The sequence below is a fragment of the Balaenoptera musculus genome, chromosome 2 (genome assembly GCF_009873245.2).
Source record: "Balaenoptera musculus isolate JJ_BM4_2016_0621 chromosome 2, mBalMus1.pri.v3, whole genome shotgun sequence".
Lineage (NCBI taxonomy): Eukaryota > Metazoa > Chordata > Mammalia > Artiodactyla > Balaenopteridae > Balaenoptera > Balaenoptera musculus.
The window spans coordinates 70913992-70932892 of record NC_045786.1 but is presented as its reverse complement, the minus strand read 5'-3'; the positions used below and the strand labels follow the sequence as shown (position 1 = coordinate 70932892).

At 43.6% G+C, this 18901-nt stretch overlaps 1 protein-coding gene and 1 long non-coding RNA gene across 2 annotated transcripts in view; one reads left to right on the top strand and one right to left on the bottom strand.

Moving 5' to 3' along the window:
- Positions 1-1465: 1465 nt before the first annotated feature.
- Positions 1466-18901, top strand: part of RAB8B (RAB8B, member RAS oncogene family) — a 69110-nt gene continuing 51674 nt past the window's right edge. The window contains exon 1 of the mRNA XM_036844046.1: positions 1466-1631. Within this exon, the coding sequence (XP_036699941.1) occupies positions 1508-1631 (124 nt within the window). The 5' untranslated portion in view covers positions 1466-1507. The remainder of the gene's footprint in view (positions 1632-18901) is intronic.
- On the bottom strand, positions 15031-18442 carry LOC118890778. The gene is made up of 3 exons (XR_005018826.1): positions 18357-18442; positions 17488-17671; positions 15031-16271 (listed from the first exon to the last, which is right to left on the bottom strand). It is a non-coding gene; the product is annotated as an uncharacterized LOC118890778 (long non-coding RNA).

Sequence of the window (18901 nt, the reverse complement as noted above, 5' to 3'; positions counted from 1 at the left end):
TTCCCTTAATAACCTTCTCTAACTTTCCAAAAGGTGTTTCCTTAGACCTAAGAATCATAGACTGTGGTTCTCATATATTTTGGCCTCAGGAACCCTTTATCCTCTTAAAAATTATTGAGGACTCTAAAAAGTTTTTGTTGGTATTTGACATGTTAGAAATTAGAAGGGAGAAGAGATGAGAGACAGAGAGCCCTGAATGGATAGAGCTTCTGGTCCCAGACCTCCTTAGCTATTCGCTTGCCCTTCTGCTTTACCTGAGCCATTAAATCCCCCTTTCATGAGAGCGTGATCTGGTTGGGTTTCTGCCCCTAGCGACTGAAAGAGGCCTGAATCATATGTCCACAAAGAATAGTCTAAGACAAGAAATAAAGGATTAAATTGAGTATAACAGAATGCTGCTTTCCCCCCATTTGTTATCCGTAAAAGTGAGAGCCTACAGAGGGTTGAAGAAGGTAACCATCACCACTAACATTTCTACATTGCCTTAAGGATTTCAAAGTGCTTTCACATTCAGTATTTCACTTAATTTTTCCTACAACCCTATGAAACAGCTTGTTTTATACCCATTTTACAGATGAGAAAACTGAGGTGCAGAAAGCCTCTGTGCTGTTAAGCAGCTGAGCCAAGACAAAATCCAAATCTTATCCTCCAGATTCCCACGGTCATAGTTCCTGCCTCGCGTGAATGATTGCAGTTTTATAGGGCACAGGCCTGCAGCACAAGCCTTGAAAATTTCAATTCCCAGATTTTTTGTCCATCTTCCTGCGGGAGGAGGTAAGCGGTCTGCATAGCAGATCCTCTAAAATATCCACTGTACTTCGCTCTGCTCTGGAGGCGTGAAGAAGAGAACAGGAGTGGGGTTCAAGTGAGAACCGCAATCATTCTTTTCGAGCTCCGTAACTGACGGACTGCGGGAGGGGGCTCAGACGTGGTTCTGGGCAGCAGCTGGAGGAGAAGCCAGATAAGGCACTCTGCAGATAATCCACAGCCTTTGCCAAGGCAGCGGGAAGGAAAGAAAGCATCTCAGCTGCGGGTCGCGGTGGAAGAGATGCGGGATCGGCTGGACACAGATTCCGAGGTCCTGGATTTGAAAGGCACCAGCACACAAAGAAACGACGAAGTTAAGTTCCGGTGGTAGGACACGCAGAGTTGGAAACCGGCCCTCCCTGCCTACCTCGAGTGGAAACGCCTAATCCCCGATCACCCAGCCCAGAGCGGCTCTTCTTTTATCCTTTGGGGCCGCGGGGACAGGCCGCCCCGGGCACGCCCGAAGCTCCTCAAAGGAACTACAAGCCCCACCAAACACTGGGGCGCGGGCGGTGATGACGAAGCCTCTGCGGATTGGCCATGCGGGGCGGGGCGCGCAGGACTTCTCCGAGGAAAGGGGCGGGGCGCTGGGCGGGGCGAGCGGCGGCGGCTCAGCGGGCACGCCCCCTCGCCCGCGGCCCCCTCCCCGCCTCTCTCCGCCGCTCCTCTCGCTCCGCGGTCAGAGGGCCGGAGCGAGAAGATGGCGAAGACGTATGATTATCTGTTCAAGCTGCTGCTGATCGGCGACTCGGGGGTGGGCAAGACCTGCCTCCTATTCCGCTTTTCCGAGGACGCCTTCAACACCACCTTCATCTCCACCATCGGTGAGGGAGGGGCCGCGGCCGGGGACGGGGAGTGAGAAATGGGGAGCGGGTGCGAGGGGGCCGGGAGAGAGCGGTGGGAGGGCTTGGGAGCCCCAGGGAAGGGACCCCGGGGACAGCAGGGCTGCGAGGACAGTGGGAGAGGGTGAAGGCATGAGGGAGGGGGGCCGGTGGGGACGTGAGGTTGGGGGGGCGGGCGGTTGAAAGGAGGAACTTGGGGGCAAAGGAGGGGGAGGAGGAACCAGAAGAACAAGGACTAGGGGTGTTGAGAGAAATGAGAGGGTAGGGGGTGTGACAGGGAGGGGTCTTAGAGGGACAGAGTGGGGGGGACACAGTAAATCTCATGGAGAGAGAGAAGGGAATAGTGGGTGTGAAATGGATTAAAAGACAGGAAAGAGGAAGGAAATGTGAAGGGGGAAATGAAGGGTTGGGGGAATGGGAATGGGAGGTCCGTGAAGTAAAGGACAGAGGACACAAGGGACAAGAGAGGTGAGAACCCGGGAATCCGGAAGGAGTTCGGAGGAATGAGTGATCAGGAGGTAAGGGATGAGGGGCACTGGCTACAAGAAGTCTGGTCATAGATATCATGGGAGGGGGCAGAAGAAAACTGCAGGTAGAAGATGAGTTCAGGGGGCCAGAGGATGGAATGAGGATACTTGGTGGAGAAAGTAAAGGAGAGCTGGCTGTGAAATAGAAAGGAAAAAGGGAAGCAGAATATACAGTAGAGAGGTTGAGCAGAGAAGAGAGAAGATGGGAAAGGGAGAGGAAATGGAAAGTAGGACTTCCTCCAGTAACTGGGAGCACTGGTTACCATTTTCTCTCTCTTTACTCCCTTTGGATCAAGTGCAGGAGAAAGAGCAAAAAGTGACTGATAATGAGATGCTGTCTATGGAGCATTAAATTGTTCTGTGAGTGTTAAGGGTGTTAAGAGGATGGGTGACTTTGGGAATGGTGTGGTCAGGAAAATGTGGTTCATTCCTTTACTATCTCCTGTGCCACAGCACTTCTCAATTTTTAAAGTTCTTAGCCTTGAAGGTTTAATAATTCTCAGCTGGGGAATTGATCTTACATTCTGCCTGCCTCCCTGTATATTTTCCTTTGGTTTTAATTATTACTTGCTAAACGAATCACAACATGCAATATACCCCTCAGTTACTTTCAATTGATTCTGATTTTTCTGGTCTTGGCTGGGAGCTGTCCTTCCTACTTTTGGAAGACTCTGGTCAGGTAACAAGATCTCTAACTTAACGTAAACCTGAAGAAGAGCAAATCAGAGCTGGTTTTAAGCTGCCTGTACAAGTGACCTTAACATCATTTCCCTTGTTAAATAGCTGCGGTTAATTAAGTACCTTAAGAATCTTAGCTCTTGGTTGTCTGGATAATGTCATGGCTTCTCATAGCGGCTCACTTAAGCATCTTTCAAATGGTTCTTACAGCATATTTCGCCAAGAATTGCTGGGATTATTAGGGGGCTAGTGCTATGGTAATGAGTTTTTTTTTTAATTTATTTATTTTTATTTATTTATGGCTGTGTTGGGTCTTCGTTTCTGTGCGAGGGCTTTCTCTAGTTGTGGCAAGCGGGGGCCACTCTTCATCGCGGTGCGCGGGCCTCTCACCATCGCGGCCTCTCTTGTTGCGGAGCACAGGCTCCAGACGCGCAGGCTCAGTAATCGTGGCTCACGGGCCCAGTTGCTCCGCGGCATGTGGGATCTTCCCAGACCAGGGCTCGAACCCGTGTCCCCTGCATTAGCAGGCAGATTCTCAACCACTGCGCCACCAGGGAAGCCCCATGAATTATGTTTTAAGGATAATTTATCATTTATAAAAGAAGAATATTGGGGTATAGAGCACTCTTCAGCCAAGCACTAGGAAGGGCTATGGTTTGTTTGTTCTGGCGTCTTTCATATGGATTGAGTGGTCTGAAACCTCCCGGGTGTTATGATGTCTGGGGTTAGGGAAGTTTGAGTTGCAAGTTCTTGGCAGTCATTCTTGAGTGGGACTTTTTCTCTTCGGAGGAAGCAGATTTTAAATGTCATGTCTCAAGTATATTCCTAAGAGATTTGATGGGAGCTGTTGCAGCAACCAAAAGGCGTTAATTTTTGATGCTGGTACTCATTTCAAAACCCCATAACCCTTTTTCATTGTTGAATGCACACTGCACTCCAGATGGTAAAGGACGGTTTCTAACAAGTCGAGTGGGTCACCTTTCGTCCGTTCTACGAGTGACCCTCCCAGAAGTATTCCCCTGCATCGAAAGTGACTGAATCTCACTGATGCTGTTTCCATTAAGCTCCTTAAATGACTTTTGCTTGTTTGTAATAGTTTTATTAGTTTCCTCTTTTTTGGTCTTAATTTTTGTCCGACCTTTTCTGTGAGGGTGCCTGCTTCCTTTTACAATAGTAGCTTTGAAAAGTTACCTTTCATTCTGAAGGAGTACAGTCTTTCTTCCGTGGATTTTTAAATTTTTTTTTTTAATGATTGAAATTTGGTTTTGTGGAGGGTTGCAGTTATTAAGGCAGGAAAACAAGTGTCCTGAAAGAGCTTAGAACTGGAGGTAGACATTAAATGGGGTGAATCTCATGTGTGATGCTGGCCTTTGTATTTTCCGTAGGGTGGATGTGGTAAAGAGAGGCTCTGAGCTGTGTCTTCAGTTGACATGGAGGAGGGGAAATCCCATGCCTCTTATTTATCCCCAGAGCTCTGACAGGAAGTGGTGGCCCACTGCCTTCAAACAGCACAAAAACTGTACATACCTGCAACCTAATGCTTTGGAGTTGAAGTTAAGCTAGGAAAATAAGGTGAATGTTAACATCATTCTAGTGAAAAGTTCCACACACACTGATCACAAACATAGGCTTGGAGTGTCCACATCTCTGGCAGCAATATCTACGCCCCTCCAACCGTCACCCCTTTTTCCAGGTGATCTGAGGTTGCTGAGGGGAGAGTTGGTGGTCCATCTCCCAGTCATAATTATTTCTTGAAGCACCTCAGTGTGGAAGTTTCCAGGGCTTTTCTGACTGCCACATCATTGCTGACAAAACTTGATAAGGTCTGCGTCCCAGGAATTGTCCATTCCTTAATGGGCATTTCTTAATACATGGGGTTTGTGTGTGTGTGTGTGTGTTCTGGGAGATATGTATGGATGCCTCTTTCTTCCCATGGAGATACATTTACAGTCTTAATTTTGCTTTGTTAAAATTTAAGTAGTTTTAAAAAAAGGACATCTGCCACCTCTAGACACTGTTTTGATAGGGGTTCTGCATTCATGAAAGGAAGGAGACAATTAGTCATTTTGATTACAGAAACAGTTGTCTCACAGATGCTTTCTTCTTTCATGTATCTAAGGTTCTGGTATCTTCTCTGATGTCCCAGCTCCCCTCATTTCCTTTCTGCTCTTGGGGGTGGTAGAGGGTGCAGTTTTTCAACTGACTTGTTGGGACTCTTTTCGTATATCAGTCAGATAATATTTAACTTTTGAGTAGGGATGTTTTATCCATTTGAAGTTGTAGGCCCAGTGTCTAGGACCAACAACCAACTAGCGTTTCAGTTCAAACATTTAAGAACTGAAAAAAAAAAGTTTTTTGCTTGACTCCCCAAGCCCCTTACATGATCATTAATAATGATTAATTAAATGTATGTAAAATGTAGCATTAAGACAACTAGGAAACGGTAATACAGTAGCTCTGAATTATATTTCTTATGGGATGTGGGTGCATTTTAATATTGATGCGAGGGTCGTATCGATGTCTTGGAATGGCCTGTACCGAACAAGGTGCTGGGAGAACAGAAAGAGAAAACCCAGCCCTGTCCTCTAACAGGACAGTCTAAGCTTCCTCCCTTAACTGTCTCTCCCCTGCCCTGCCCCCTTCTTCCTGTTAGGGTATTTCCTGAGTGGTTTTATTATTTAGTATAGTCATAGTTTGACAGCAGAGTCTTAGAAATTATCTACCTTATGCCCATGGCCCAGTTTTATAAGTAAGAAAACTGAGCTTAGGTTGATACTGTCAAGATCACACAGCTGGTTGTAGAAGAGCCTCTAGTGAAACCCCAGATTCAAGTCTGGATCACTTTTCACAGCTGAGCTGCTGCTATTTCTGATCAGTATGATCACCACCATAGATTCAAGTCACCATCTCTTCCAGGGAGGAATTCAATTTTGCACGTTTGCTTTTATGTGAGGAAAGTTAAGGTGTTCCCATTTGGATTAGCTGTATCACTTCAGGGAAAACAGTAAATGCCAATACAACTCAGAGTCCTATAGGAGTTTATATGGTCTAACTCAGCATGTTCTAACTGTCCTTTGCCCTTTCTATGTCTGTAGTTTCACGTTAGGAGATCAAAGTGTATCCTGCCATGAAAATTCCTTCCATGTGCAAAATAACTAATGATGTCATATTAATGTGTGCTGATAATCGTTGCAGCCTAGTGCCTAACATTTTTATTCCCTAACATTTTTTTCTTGGATTCAGTTACTTTCGTTTAGGGGTTGGCAAACTATGGCCCACAGGCCAAATGTGGCCTGCGGCCTGCAGCCTGTTTTTGTGCAGTCCACAAGCAAAGAATGGTTTTTACATTTTTAAAGGGTTATTAAAAAGTAACACAAAACAAAGAATATGCAACAGACACCATATGGGTCCCACAAAGCTTAAAAATATTTACTAACTGTTCCTTTACAGAAAGAGTTCGCTGACCCCAGCTTAAAATGAAAAACTGTTTTTGGTTGGTAGCAATTCAAAGTTTTTATCAAGACTGATTGACTGAAAAACAAACTTTGTCATATTTACATTTTTATCCAAGATGATATCAACATTTGGCTGAGCATAATCCAGATATGTAGTGCAAGTCAATTTTAATTTTCATAGTTGTCTTCCGTGGTTTCAACCTCTCAAACAAAAATATGTAAGGGACAGGCAACTTCAAATTGAACATTTTGTACATGAAGCCTTATTTTAATGTCACTGTCTTTTTTTTTTTTTTCCCTCTTGTGAGTGTCAGTACTTTATTTTGGCGTGAAGACGGGAAGCTGGAAAATACACTGTATTTAAAATTTTCTTGGTTCCCCCTCACATTGTGGAAACCCCCTCCCCCCAGAGCTAATCTGTTCAAACTCAAATACTTAAAAATTACAGCAGCAAAACAAAAGCACTGAAAAAAGAAAACCGGATGGAGAAGGTAGCCAGGCCAGTAGTGTCACTTGGTGTGGACGACGGAGGTGCTGAACAGGAGCTTCTGTTTGTTTTTTCTTTTCTTCCTCCTTTCTCTTCAGAGAGGGGATCTGAAGTAGCTGGCGTGTCCAGTTTCGTGAAGGCTGCTTCAATAGCTTGGCTGAAGGAATTCTGGAAACTGGGCACAGGAACACCGTCTGCGTTATCACTCTCCCCATCGGTGTCCACAGGGGCAGGAGGACCTGAGCTCTTTTCATCTTTCTTTGGAGCAGTTTTGGGCCACACATCTGCTTTTGCTTTCCCACTTCTCAGCATCTGGGCAAAGGAAGGGAAGGGAGAGTCTTCCTCCAGACTCCCAACGCAGAATGAAGAACTGCCCTGACTGGTGGTGGGTGACAGAGGGGTCAGCAGAAAGTCTGCTTGGGAACCTGGACTTCTGCTAAGAGGAGAAAGGGAGAGAGCCCCATGGCCCTTTCTTTCAAAGCTGTCGATAGACTTCCCATCTAGGTGATAGCTTTGAAAAGAACACTGTTTCAGGATTTTAATGCTTGATCATAAAGGGTTAAACTCATCTCCTCAGTTTGTGTTCTAGCGAATGCAAAAAGCCATTCAACAAATCAAGGATGGGAGTGGGAAACTGAGTCTTGGAGACAGACCTGGATGTGTCTTAAGAATAAGCGTACTTTCACAAAGAGCTTCACCAGCTGTTCCGCATGGCAGCAAACCAGGGAGGAGGTTCTCTTGGCAACAGCACCAAGATTGTTTGGATCCTCTAAGAAAAGCTGCAGGGAGATAGGTTTGGATATTGTCTTTGAAGACAAGGAAAAATTTAGCAGTTGATATTTTAGTGGAATCTGATAACTGAATCTAGAAGGAACCATGGAACCAGAAGCGGGAGACCAGGGAGCTGCCGGCATGGCCTGAGGCTGGCTGTAGGTCAGATCTGCCTGCCTGCACACAGGACCATTCTGGAGACCCGCTCTCTGGTGTGTGTTAGAATGAGTACGTGGGAAAATTCTGCAGGAAAGAGTTTTCATAGCAGGATGAGAAGAGGGTGGGAGTGGGGAATGGGGAAGTAGCTGTTAGATGGTGAGTAATATCATGGAACATAACATAATATGGATCTTCTGAAATTTAAGTAGCCGATGTAGCGGCTTGGTTCATGTTTGCTGTTAGGGAGATTGCGTGGTCAATTAAGAGCAATAGGTCTGGGGTCAGATCAGGGTTCATGTCCTGACATCTGCCGTTCCTACATTTCTGGCCTTTAGTGAGTCAGTCGTCCTTCTAGGGCCTTAGTTCCTTTATCTGTACTAGAGTATACTAATACTATACCAACTTTTCAGGGTTGATGTGAGTTCCCTAGGGCAGGAATCAAATCTTATTCACCTTTTAAGTCTCCAAGGCCTCTATTAAATGACTAATCAATTGGATGAATGAATTATGAAAGCACTATATGAGCTATAAAAGCATTGCTTAAATTTTAGTTATTATCTTTCATAATATTCTAGATAATTAGACGATGTCTGAGGCAAGATTAATAGTGCTTAATTTGAATTCTTAATACAAGAATGGTATTTCCCCCACTATAAAATGCTGTCTTTCTATAATCAGTTTTAAAGGGATATTTTAGACTCTGAAAGATATTTCACTTGTCTTTCAGTCTCCATAATAAGCTGTTTAACACCCTGCTTCCAACCCCCCACTAACATAAATACCAAATAGAAAATGAGTGAAATCACTGGGTTTGCTTTAGAAGAGCCATTTCAGCTTTGTCTTTGCTCATTAGCTTCAAACAATGCAACAGATGCCTATTAACAGTTTCATGCCCGGTTTTAATTAGCAGATGGAGCTATGTTTGTGTCTGTGTTCTGCCCAGCACTGTTTGAGTGACAGGGTAGTGAGTGGTTTGGAATTGGGCTGGGTGTTTGGGTTGAATAAAGCCAAATTCTATTTTTAAAAAGATGGATATAAACATTTATTATATAGAACCGCTTGTGTATCTCAGTGGAACAGCATAGTGTCTAGAGTAAAACTAATGTTTGCAGTTATGTTTTCTGCTCTTATTATCCTTTAGAAATTACATAATATGGAAAAATACCTTTTTATGGCTTAAATGATGGTTTTTGGGTAGTCTTGAAACTGTCATGTAGTGGCTTTCTCTGAAGATCTGTTTCAGTATTTTGGTATAGTGGGTTGAGGACTATGCAAAGCTGGGACGAAATGGGCTTCAGCATGAATGTCGATGCTGATGGGTTGGTAGCTGCCTCCCAGCATGCTGTGTTGTATAGAGTTCTGAGGTCCTGTCTGAGCTCAGCAAGACCGAGGGCTGGGATAGATCCCTGATGTGGGCCATGGGCAATGGACGGAGAGAGTGGATGGCAACATCCTACACCTTTGCTATCTATTTTCTTTTTCTTTTCTTTATGTATTTTCTTTTTTTTTTTGGCTGTGTCGGTCTTAGTCGCGGCACACGGGATCTTCGTTGAGGCATGCGGGATCTTTTGTTGCAGTGCTCTGGCTTCTCTCTAGTTGTGCACGGGCTTAGTTGCCCTGCAACATGTGGGATCTTAGTTCCCTGACCAGGGATCGAACCCATGTCCCCTGTGTTGGAAGGCAGATTTTTTACCACTGGACCACCAGGGAAGTCCCTGCTATCTATTTTCTAAAGTGAATATGTAGTGTCTGCTGTGCAGTGTGTCATGGTTAAATTTCAGTATTAAAACATTATCTGTCAATGACTATTGCATATATATATATATATATTTTTTTTTTTAATTAATTAATTAATTAATTTTTGGCTGTGTTGGGTCTTCGTTTCTGTGCGAGGGCTTTCTCTAGTTGCAGCAAGCGGGGGCCACTCTTCATCGCGGTGCACGGGCCTCTCACTATCGCGGCCTCTCTTGTTGCGGAGCACAAGCTCCAGACGTGCAGGCTCAGTAGTTGTGGCTCACGGGCCTAGTTGCTCCGCGGCATGTGGGATCTTCCCAGACCAGGGCTCGAACCCGTGTCCCCTGCCATTAGCAGGCAGATTCTCAACCACTGCGCCACCAGGGAAGCCCTATATATATATTTTTTTTAAATAAATTTATTTATTTTTGGCTGCATTGGGTCTTTGTTGTGGTGCACGGGCTTCTCATTGCGGTGGCTTCTCTTGTTGCGGAGCACTGGCTCTAGGCATGCAGGCTTCAGTAGCTGTGGCACACGGGCTCAGTAGTTGTGGCTCGTGGGCTCTAGAGCATGGGCTGTAGAGCACAGGCTCAGTAGTTGTGGCGCACGGGCTTAGTTGCTCTGCGGCATGTGGGATCTTCCCGGACCAGTGTCCCCTGCACTGGCAGGTGTATTCTTAACCACTGAGCCACCAGGGAAGTCCCTATTGGATACATTGTGTCTGGAGATGTGTCCTTTTCCTGTGTTCAGTTTTGACTTTTGGGATTTTCCTTATTTTGCGTTGAATTATTAAGAACCTTAAAGGAAGTAGGTGCCTGATTGTCCTTAGAGAAAGAAATGTATGCACTGCTTTTTTTTTTTAAGTTACGTAGTTACTTAGGACTTCCTTAGGGAAGCCACATAAAGTGATGGAAACAACTTGGAAACAGTTCTTGCAGCAGCCCTGTTTCTTGACTGTGACAAAGTATTTTCTTGCTGTCTTGCCTGTAGCATCCAGCATCAGTTTAATTAGGCACTTTGGTATTTACCTGTTGCTGAAACTTTGGACGTTTTCTACGGAGCTCTCATCTTCCTCAGCCCAGAATTTTAATTCTTGGCTCCCAGGAGAAAATGCGAAAGCTCTGCATGTCCTCATGTTCATTAGATTAGGCTTGCTGTCACTAAGACAGGCTGGGTGACAGTGCTGCTTGCAGTCCCATGACGGCATTGCAGGGTTTCAAAGCGCTTAGCAGAAGCTCGGTTAGGTATGGAATCCCACCTCATCATGATAAAAACCAACCACAAAGTCGTTAAGCAGTATGTCGTGTTTCACAGCTTCCTGCTGGCAAAGTTGGGACTGGCGTGACTTACCCACATCATGTCGTAATTTTGCATATTTGAGGGAAGAACTTGGCAGTAATTCTTTTAATAATTCATAGATATTTTCCTGATGTATAAAGTAGAAGGGCAGTCTCTAAAATGTATGATCAACTTTTGACCTGAAATATAGGGTGATCTACTTAAAAGTTGAATTATAAGAGTTCATTTCTTATGACCCTATGCAATATTTGTTTAGCTGGAATAGGTATCGCAAAATAGTTTAATCTCATGCAAATCTCATACACGAAATCCATTACGAAAAAAAAAGAAAGTTTGCATTGTGAGATGTCAATGACTAACCCTACTGTAATTTGTTGCTTATGAATTTGGATGGGATAGCTGTTTATGTTTTTCAACAAGGAATTTTTTTATTTTTTCTTTTCTTAAGGTCTCTGAATAAAATCTTGAGATGGCATGGAAAACAATTCTTTATTGAGAGTTAACTATTCCATTTTTGGAATGAATCAGACCACTTTCTCATTTCACTCTCCATTAACACCTCACCCCTATCAGGGTTTGGGGAGAGGGGATTGGATTAGGAAGAGAAGAATGAAAACAGCATTCCACCCTTCTCCTGTATCAGTTTCTTTGACTACTTTTCAGTCTCTTTTGCTTTTGTTAACAGTTGGAATAAACTGTTGGGTGAGGAGTTAGAAACTTCTGCCTAAGATATGGTGACTTTTGACTGCATTGCTTTCTTACATTGTTTAAAACTAAATAATAAAAAATCGTCATAACCATGTCTCAGTCATAACCAGCAATGAACAGATTAGGATGTTGTCCATAAACAAAATAATTTGAGTGAGTGCATTTCCTATTTTGTCTACTTACTATTGTTTTGAAAATTTCCAGTCTTATAGAAGCATGAAAAATTAACGAAACAAGCAAAATAATTTCTTTCACATCCACAAAATTCCATAACAATTACATTTAAAAACATGTATATATAAATATCATCAGAGGTGTGTCTCTGTCTTGGCCCTTCAGCCTTCAGCTTCGATAAACACCATTGTATTTTATTTTCTGTTGGAATCTCATTATATGATTTACCACATTTTTTTGGTCAGGTCGTCTCCTTGTTATTGCAAAATAAAGTATATAGTACTCTGAAAAACAATTGTTGCACGTTTCCAATCAGTGATGGCACAAGTCCTTCCTAAGGACATTAGACCAGGCCTGTTTTCTCATTGTGAAAGGCAAGTTCAGGCTTCGATGGTCTTCAGTCTCTTCTGGCTGCAGCATTCTGTGAGTCTATGAAATCAAGTAGTGTCTGTAAAGAAAAAAAGGGTTTGTCCTTTTTCAGTTAATGATTGTGGGGAGGTTTCTTTTTGCAGGTAGACACTAGGGTTTTTTTTGTTTTTTTTGTTTTTTTTGTTTTTTTTTTTGACACTAGGGTTTTGATGACATGAAGACAGAAGGAAGAAGAAGTAGCATTAGTTAATCCAAGCTGAGCCTGTGTTGATCTTGTAATTTGATTAAACTTTTTATAGTACCAAAGAGACTGCTTAATGTTTTTGAATCCTGTCCTTAAAAATGTCTTGGTTTAAACAATAAAGCTAAATGTCACCAGAAAAATAACTATAGTCAGCCCTTTGTATCCATGGGTTCCACATCCACAGATTCTACATCTGAGGATTGAACCAAACTTGGATTGAAAATACTCAGGAAAAAAAACTCCAGGAAGTTCTTAAAAGCAAAACTTGCATTTGCCACGTGCCAGCATCTATTTACATAGCATTTACATTGTGTTAGGTATTGTAAGTAATACAGAGATGATTTAAAGTATATGGGAGGATGTGCATAGGTTATATGCCAAATACTGTGCCATTTTATATAAGGGACTTGAGCATCTGCAGATTTTGATATGCATACTCTTTGGGGCAGGGGTGTCCTAGAACCAGTCCCCCACAGGTACCCAGGGATAACTGTACTTGAAAGCTGTAAAAATACTTCTTTGAGATGTATAAAGTATTTTCAGATTACCTCATTTTTGTCACATAAAACATGGCGAAGTAGGTGAAAAATAAACAAACAATAGGAAGCCTTTTGCTTCTTAGGTATGCTGATGCTAAATTTCTGTTTGACAGTTGGGGGGCCTGAGACCCAGAGGCATGGAGATTGTTCAGGGTCACACAGAGCCTGGCCTTGAGCAGTAGTTTTCTGATTTCAAGTCTCTTTTCTCTTACAACTCCTCTACCTTCAGTTCTCTTGCTATGGAAGGACATTGATGGTATAGCATAAAACCTGGACATAGTATTTTGTGGGAGAAAAGTCAGAGATTGAACTAGGAGACGTAGGGTGATTAGTCATTTGCTTTTGGGCAAGTCTTTTAGCTTCTCGTGGCCTTTGTTTTCTTTTGTCTTTTTTTTTTTTTTTTGGCCTTTCTTTTCTTATCAGTAAAAAGGAGAGGCTGGGGTTGGGAACTGTAGTGATTTGTTAGTAGGCTACTAGTGTCAGACACTAAGTTATTTTCACTAAATTCACTCATTCAGTGAACAATGTTCTTTAGTCCACGAAATATTGAGAGGAGAAAAGAGTAGTGAGTATCCAGGCAGTTTGAACACAATGATTAAAAGGGCTTCAAAGGGATTAATGTAAGATGTTAAGAAAGCATGGAGGAGAGGTAGAGGAGGACGTCTAGGGGGGAATGACATGGAAGTTAAAATCAGGCCCCCAGGACGGGCTAGTTGGGTAGAATGTGGAGTGTCAGGAGGGAGGGCTGTCCCCTGCAGGTGTGGGAGTTACAGCCCCTGGAGGAACTCCTCAAGTGATGGGCATGTGACAAGAGGTCAAGTTGAAGGATAATTAGAGGGCAGATTGTGAAGGGACTTTACACCTGTTCAGGAGTCTGGACTTTTATCCTGAGAGCAGTGGGGAGTCACTGGGGATTTTCCACACAGAGACCAGTTAGGAGATAAGCAGACTTCCTCGGCTGCCCCTTCACTTCCCTTGGACCTTTACTGTTTACAGAGTACTTTCACTTACGTCCCTGTTTAAACTCTTCAGTAATCATGTCCATGGACAGAGATTGTCTTCATGTTCTAGGCAAGGAAGCTAAGGTTCTGAGAAGGGGACAGACTCTTGATCAATCAAGCAGGTAGGTGGAGGAGCCAAGGCTTGAGTCTTGAACTTCAGTTCAGTTCTGGACTATAGTCTGTCCACAAAACCTGTTCCTCTCAGAATGGGCCCTGCAGTTTTCCGTGGGACTCAGTGCCCTGGCACTTAGCCTGTCTTAGCGGTCACTTCCAGTGGTCTGTAAGAACTGTGTAAACTGACCAGCAAACCCTTGAGAAGTGTGTTGAGTGGACGGATGAAATCAGCCTCTCCCTGGATAAGGCCCAGTAACAGCTACTACAAACATGCATCGTATCGCCTGTTGGCCCTGGGACGTCAGTGAACTGTGGTTTCGGGTTGTCTCCTGCTCTCTAACCCAGTCCCTTAGGAAGCAATCAAATATATACACAGCAGAACGGGGGCAGGAGGAGACAGAGTTTAATTATGGATCCAGCTCTTTTGTGGAAAGGAAACTAATTATGTCAGGAATCTCAGCATTGCTTCTCCACATGGGGCCGATGGTTTGTTGTGCTTGTACGTGCGTTGTTGGCCTCAGATAGACTGTAGTGTGCTAGGAACAGCTGCTTTAATTGTGAGCTTCCTTCCTTTGACAAATTAAACTTCTCGTTAGCCTGTGCTTTCCTTTCTTCCAGGGTGAAATTGTCTCTACTCTGGGTTTTGTTTGTAAAGCCTCGTTCGGCAGTTTTCCTCAGATTCACAGTGACATTGTAGACCAGACCGACACCTGATTTGTTTGCTAACCCTGAGTCTCCAGAACGCTGCTGTGAGCCAGAAAGCGGAAAGGTCCAAGCAGCGAAACTGCATATAACCAAGTCCATTTGCTAATGAACTTGCCTCACTGGGGAGCCCCTGGGTCCAAACTTAGCCTTTGCATTCTTGATTTATACAGTGGTCGTTGGAGCAGGGCTGGGGGCCTCCTAGAGACAGGCCACCAGCATCCAAGAGGAAAAAGCGGCAGCGTGGCACCGTGGCAGTGGCATTCATTATGTGACTTCGGGCAAGCCAGTAGCGAGCCTCTCAGGCTTCCATTTTTCTTCATAAGCAAACAGGGAATGTTGTGCTAGATACACTCAAAAGTCCCTTCCAAAACTCCGATCCTAAGTGATAGCAGTGGACTCACCAACACAATGGGAAAAGTAGACATAAGAACTGAAGATAACATTGTGTAGATAAAAGAACTTGGGCTTTTGAGACAGAAACTCTCAAATTCCAATCCTGATTCTGCTACTTCCTACTTGAGAGCCTTGGGCGAATTATTTAACCATTTTCCTTATTGATAAAGGAAGGGTACTGACTCTCTTGCAGGAATTTTGTTATGTTTTATTTCGAGACTGAAATGCATTGTTGTGTGCATAATGTCTTTGGCACATGGGAGATACACAAAAAGGTGTGTGTGTGTGTGACTGTGTGTGGGTGAACTCAGTCTTGGTTCCCTGAGGGTGGGTTCGCTATGAGAACCTTGGTGATCCGTGGGGTTTCATTGTTCTAACACTTGCTTTTAATGATAAGAGCTAACATTTACCTAGTGTTTACTATATATCAGGTACAGTTCTAGGCATTTTACATGAATTAACATTTTTCATGGATTGACCCATTTAATTCTCACAGCAACCTCTCAGGTACATTCTGTTATTATTTCCACTTTTTCCAGATGAGGTAATTGATGCACAGAGTGGTTGAATAACATCTTAGTGTCACACAGCTGGTAAGCGGTGGAACCAGCCCCGATCTGAATCCAGGCAGTCTGGTTCCAGAGTCTATGTTTTTAACCACTATGCCTTTCTGCCCCAACAGTGACTCAGAAATGTTAAAAAAGAAACAAAAAAAAGATTAGCTATCTTTAAGGAGGTGATGTGGCGCAAGGTGCACTGTGGGCGCTACTCCTTACCAGCTGGGTGACATCATCACATCCTTTAAACCTCCTTGGTCCCTGTCCCTTCTTCTGCAGAGAATTGGCGTGAGGCAGTTTAATGAAGTCCTGTAGGGAAGCATTTAGCATAGGGCCTCGCACGCAGCCAGGGTCAGTAGGTGGTGAGGGTTTGGTTTTTCTCCAGGTAACTTGAGAAACACCTGCTAGCACAAGTTCCATAAAAAATATGAACGGGGACATTTTGGTTGCTTAATGGGGTGTGCTTTAGTTTTCTAGAAAATTAATCCTTAAAGTTTAGGACTACATGCGTTTTACTAAGCTAGAGTGAGAAGTATTTCTTTAAACCCATTTCCAAAGTGAAGGTGATTGTCCTTGGCCTCAGCTGGTGTAAGGAGGTGTCCAACACAGCCCTTGACCTTGGGTGCAGGATGTCGGTATGATATAAGCAGCAAGTTCTTCAGAACCTTTTAGCTGCTGCAAACTCTCAGGCATCTTGAATTCCTCCTTCTGGTGAAAACAAAAACAAAAACAAAATCAGTGTCGAATGCCCTGTCTAGAAAGGACAAATGTTTCAATTTAAATATTCCAGCTCAATGTCCTCTGTTAGGGCCCTGAATTTTAAGTGCAGTGAGTTTCTGAGTGAGGTCACCTGAATTTTAATGAGTTTGTTTGCATACATGAATTTGAACAATACATTAAATCTTGAAACATCGTAGCTGATTTTAATGGAGTAAATTACCCTACTTGAAAGTTAGTTAATAGGCTTTTCTTTACCTAATAATCAGGATGATGATACTTTCATCTCAAAAAAGTCATTAATCATATTTTTGCAATATTGATACATGCTATTAATTTCTTTTTAATCATTAAAGTGTCTCATCAAGAGAATTAGGGAAATAAATGTGTCAGTGTGAGTGTAAAGCATGATCTTCCCCCCTTTTAACCCTTTTCCCCCCTGTGATATTTAGTACATACTGAATGGTTAAATGTACATGGTAGGAATAAAGCCAGAACTGGGTTTGGTTTTGTACAGTGCTTGCTTGGACCAGGAAGGTGAAGTGAGATGCTCTTTACTAGCATAAAAATGTTTTTTTTTTAACTTTTGGGTTTATTTATTTTATTTCTTTATTTAATTTATGGCTGTGTTGGGTTTTCGTTTCTGTGCGAGGGCTTTCTCTAGTTGCGGCAAGTGGGGGCCACTCTTCATCGCGGTGCGCGGGCCTCTCATTATTGCGGCCTCTCTTGTTGCGGAGCACAGGCTCCAGACGCGCAGGCTCAGTAATTGTGGCTCACGGGCCCAGCTGCTCCGCGGCATGTGGGATCTTCCCAGACCAGGGCTCGAACCCGTGTCCCCTGCATCGGCAGGCAGATTCTCAACCACTGCGCCACCAGGGAAGCCCATAAAAATGTTTTTAAACATTAAAAAAAAAATTACACCCCCCCACACACAAGGATGGTACAAGAGGTGACAGGGAACAAGTCATGAAGGGGTAAGGAGGATAGCTCTTATTGTGACTGTAGTTGAAAATACATATGTAGCATTATGTGCAGGGAAGTGACACATTTAATTTATAATTTGAAAAGCTGCGGTGAAGAGAGTTCATCTTGGGGTTTAATGGCACTGAAAAACCATGCCATGGAACTTTCTGGTCCAGTCCATTCCCTAAAATCATGTTGCATCCAGAAAAGTATTTGTTAAAAATGTTCAGATAGCCAGTCTTACCTCCTAATGAAGCATAGAGATTGTGAGGGTTGGTTCAGTTAATGTTCTGAGCACTCAAATGTGCCAAAATGTTGGAATGAGCGGAAGCTTTCAGGACATCCCATCTGATGGTGACCTTCTGGAGGACAGGAACCATGGCTTGCCTCTTCAGAGCTCATTTGTCTGATGTTCAGGCATGCAGTATCTGTGGAATAAATGAACTAACACCATATATTTCCTTCTGAGGAATGGATTTGGGCTCCTGTAATAGTGAGAATCTCATCCATTAGCACATACATAAGCTTCAAAGGATGTGTAATTATCACCTGTTACTGCTTATGGTCTTTTTCTAGATGTGAGAATGATAAAATCAACCTGTTTCTCTTTTACCCAGAGTATTTGCCTATAGTAATAAATGCCTGCTGACTTCACTTATGCCCATGTGTAAATGCACAGTTTTTGGTGCCTGGAAGGCCCTCCGTAAATGCTTGTAGCATGAATGTACAGTTGGTGGCCAATGGCACTTTCCAGCTGTTCATGTCTCACTCAAATCACAGCAAATGTCTCCCCCTTTCCCCTGTTTTCCAGCAAGGACCCCATGACCCCATAACAAGAGCTTCCTCAACGTCCTTTCTTGCCATTATAATTTCTGCGTATTTTCATCTTCCCCTTGTTTCCTTTCCCCTTCTCTCCAAGGAGCCGGTGCTGACCTGTTGGTTGATGTTCTTGATGTAATACCCTCCTACTCCTGGGGCCGGGCCCTGGCAGTCGTCCTCCTCCTCTCTTACATCTTCTCTCTCCTCTTTCTCTTTCTCTGCTGGCCCTTTCTGCTCTGCTTTCAATCCTGTTGAAATCATCCCCATTTTGATAAGGAGATCGCTTAAACTCACCCCTTCCTCAAGTCACCTTTCTCCCCATCTCCTTTCCTTTTGTCATTTAACTTCTTGAAAGAGAAGTCTTGTCACTTGCACTTTTCTACCATCTCCTCACTCATTAACGCCTTGAAATCCGGCCCCGCCTGCTTCCACGCTGCGCTCAGGTTGTCCTGTCCTCAGTGAACAGGCCAGTGGCCTTTGCTCTTTCCTCATCCCTCTTGGCCTCTCAGCAGCACTTGGCACCATTTGTCACTTGTTCCTTGAAACGCTTCCTCCACCAGCTTCCAGGAATTGTCTGCTCAATTTGTTTCCTACTAACTGCCTTCTGGTTCCAGTGGCAGTCTCATTTTGCCTTTTAATTGAAGTCATTTTCCAAGTATCTGTTCTCTATTTTTTTTTTCCTTTTTCCTCTTTTGGAAATTAGACATTCTAATGCAAGTTGTAATGACAACTGCCTGTGTGATTACTGCATGAACGTCTGTCTTTCCTGCCAGATTGGAGGTCCATGAGTGCAGGTCCCAGGTCTGCTGGTCTTCAGCATATCTGTAGCACCTAGTACA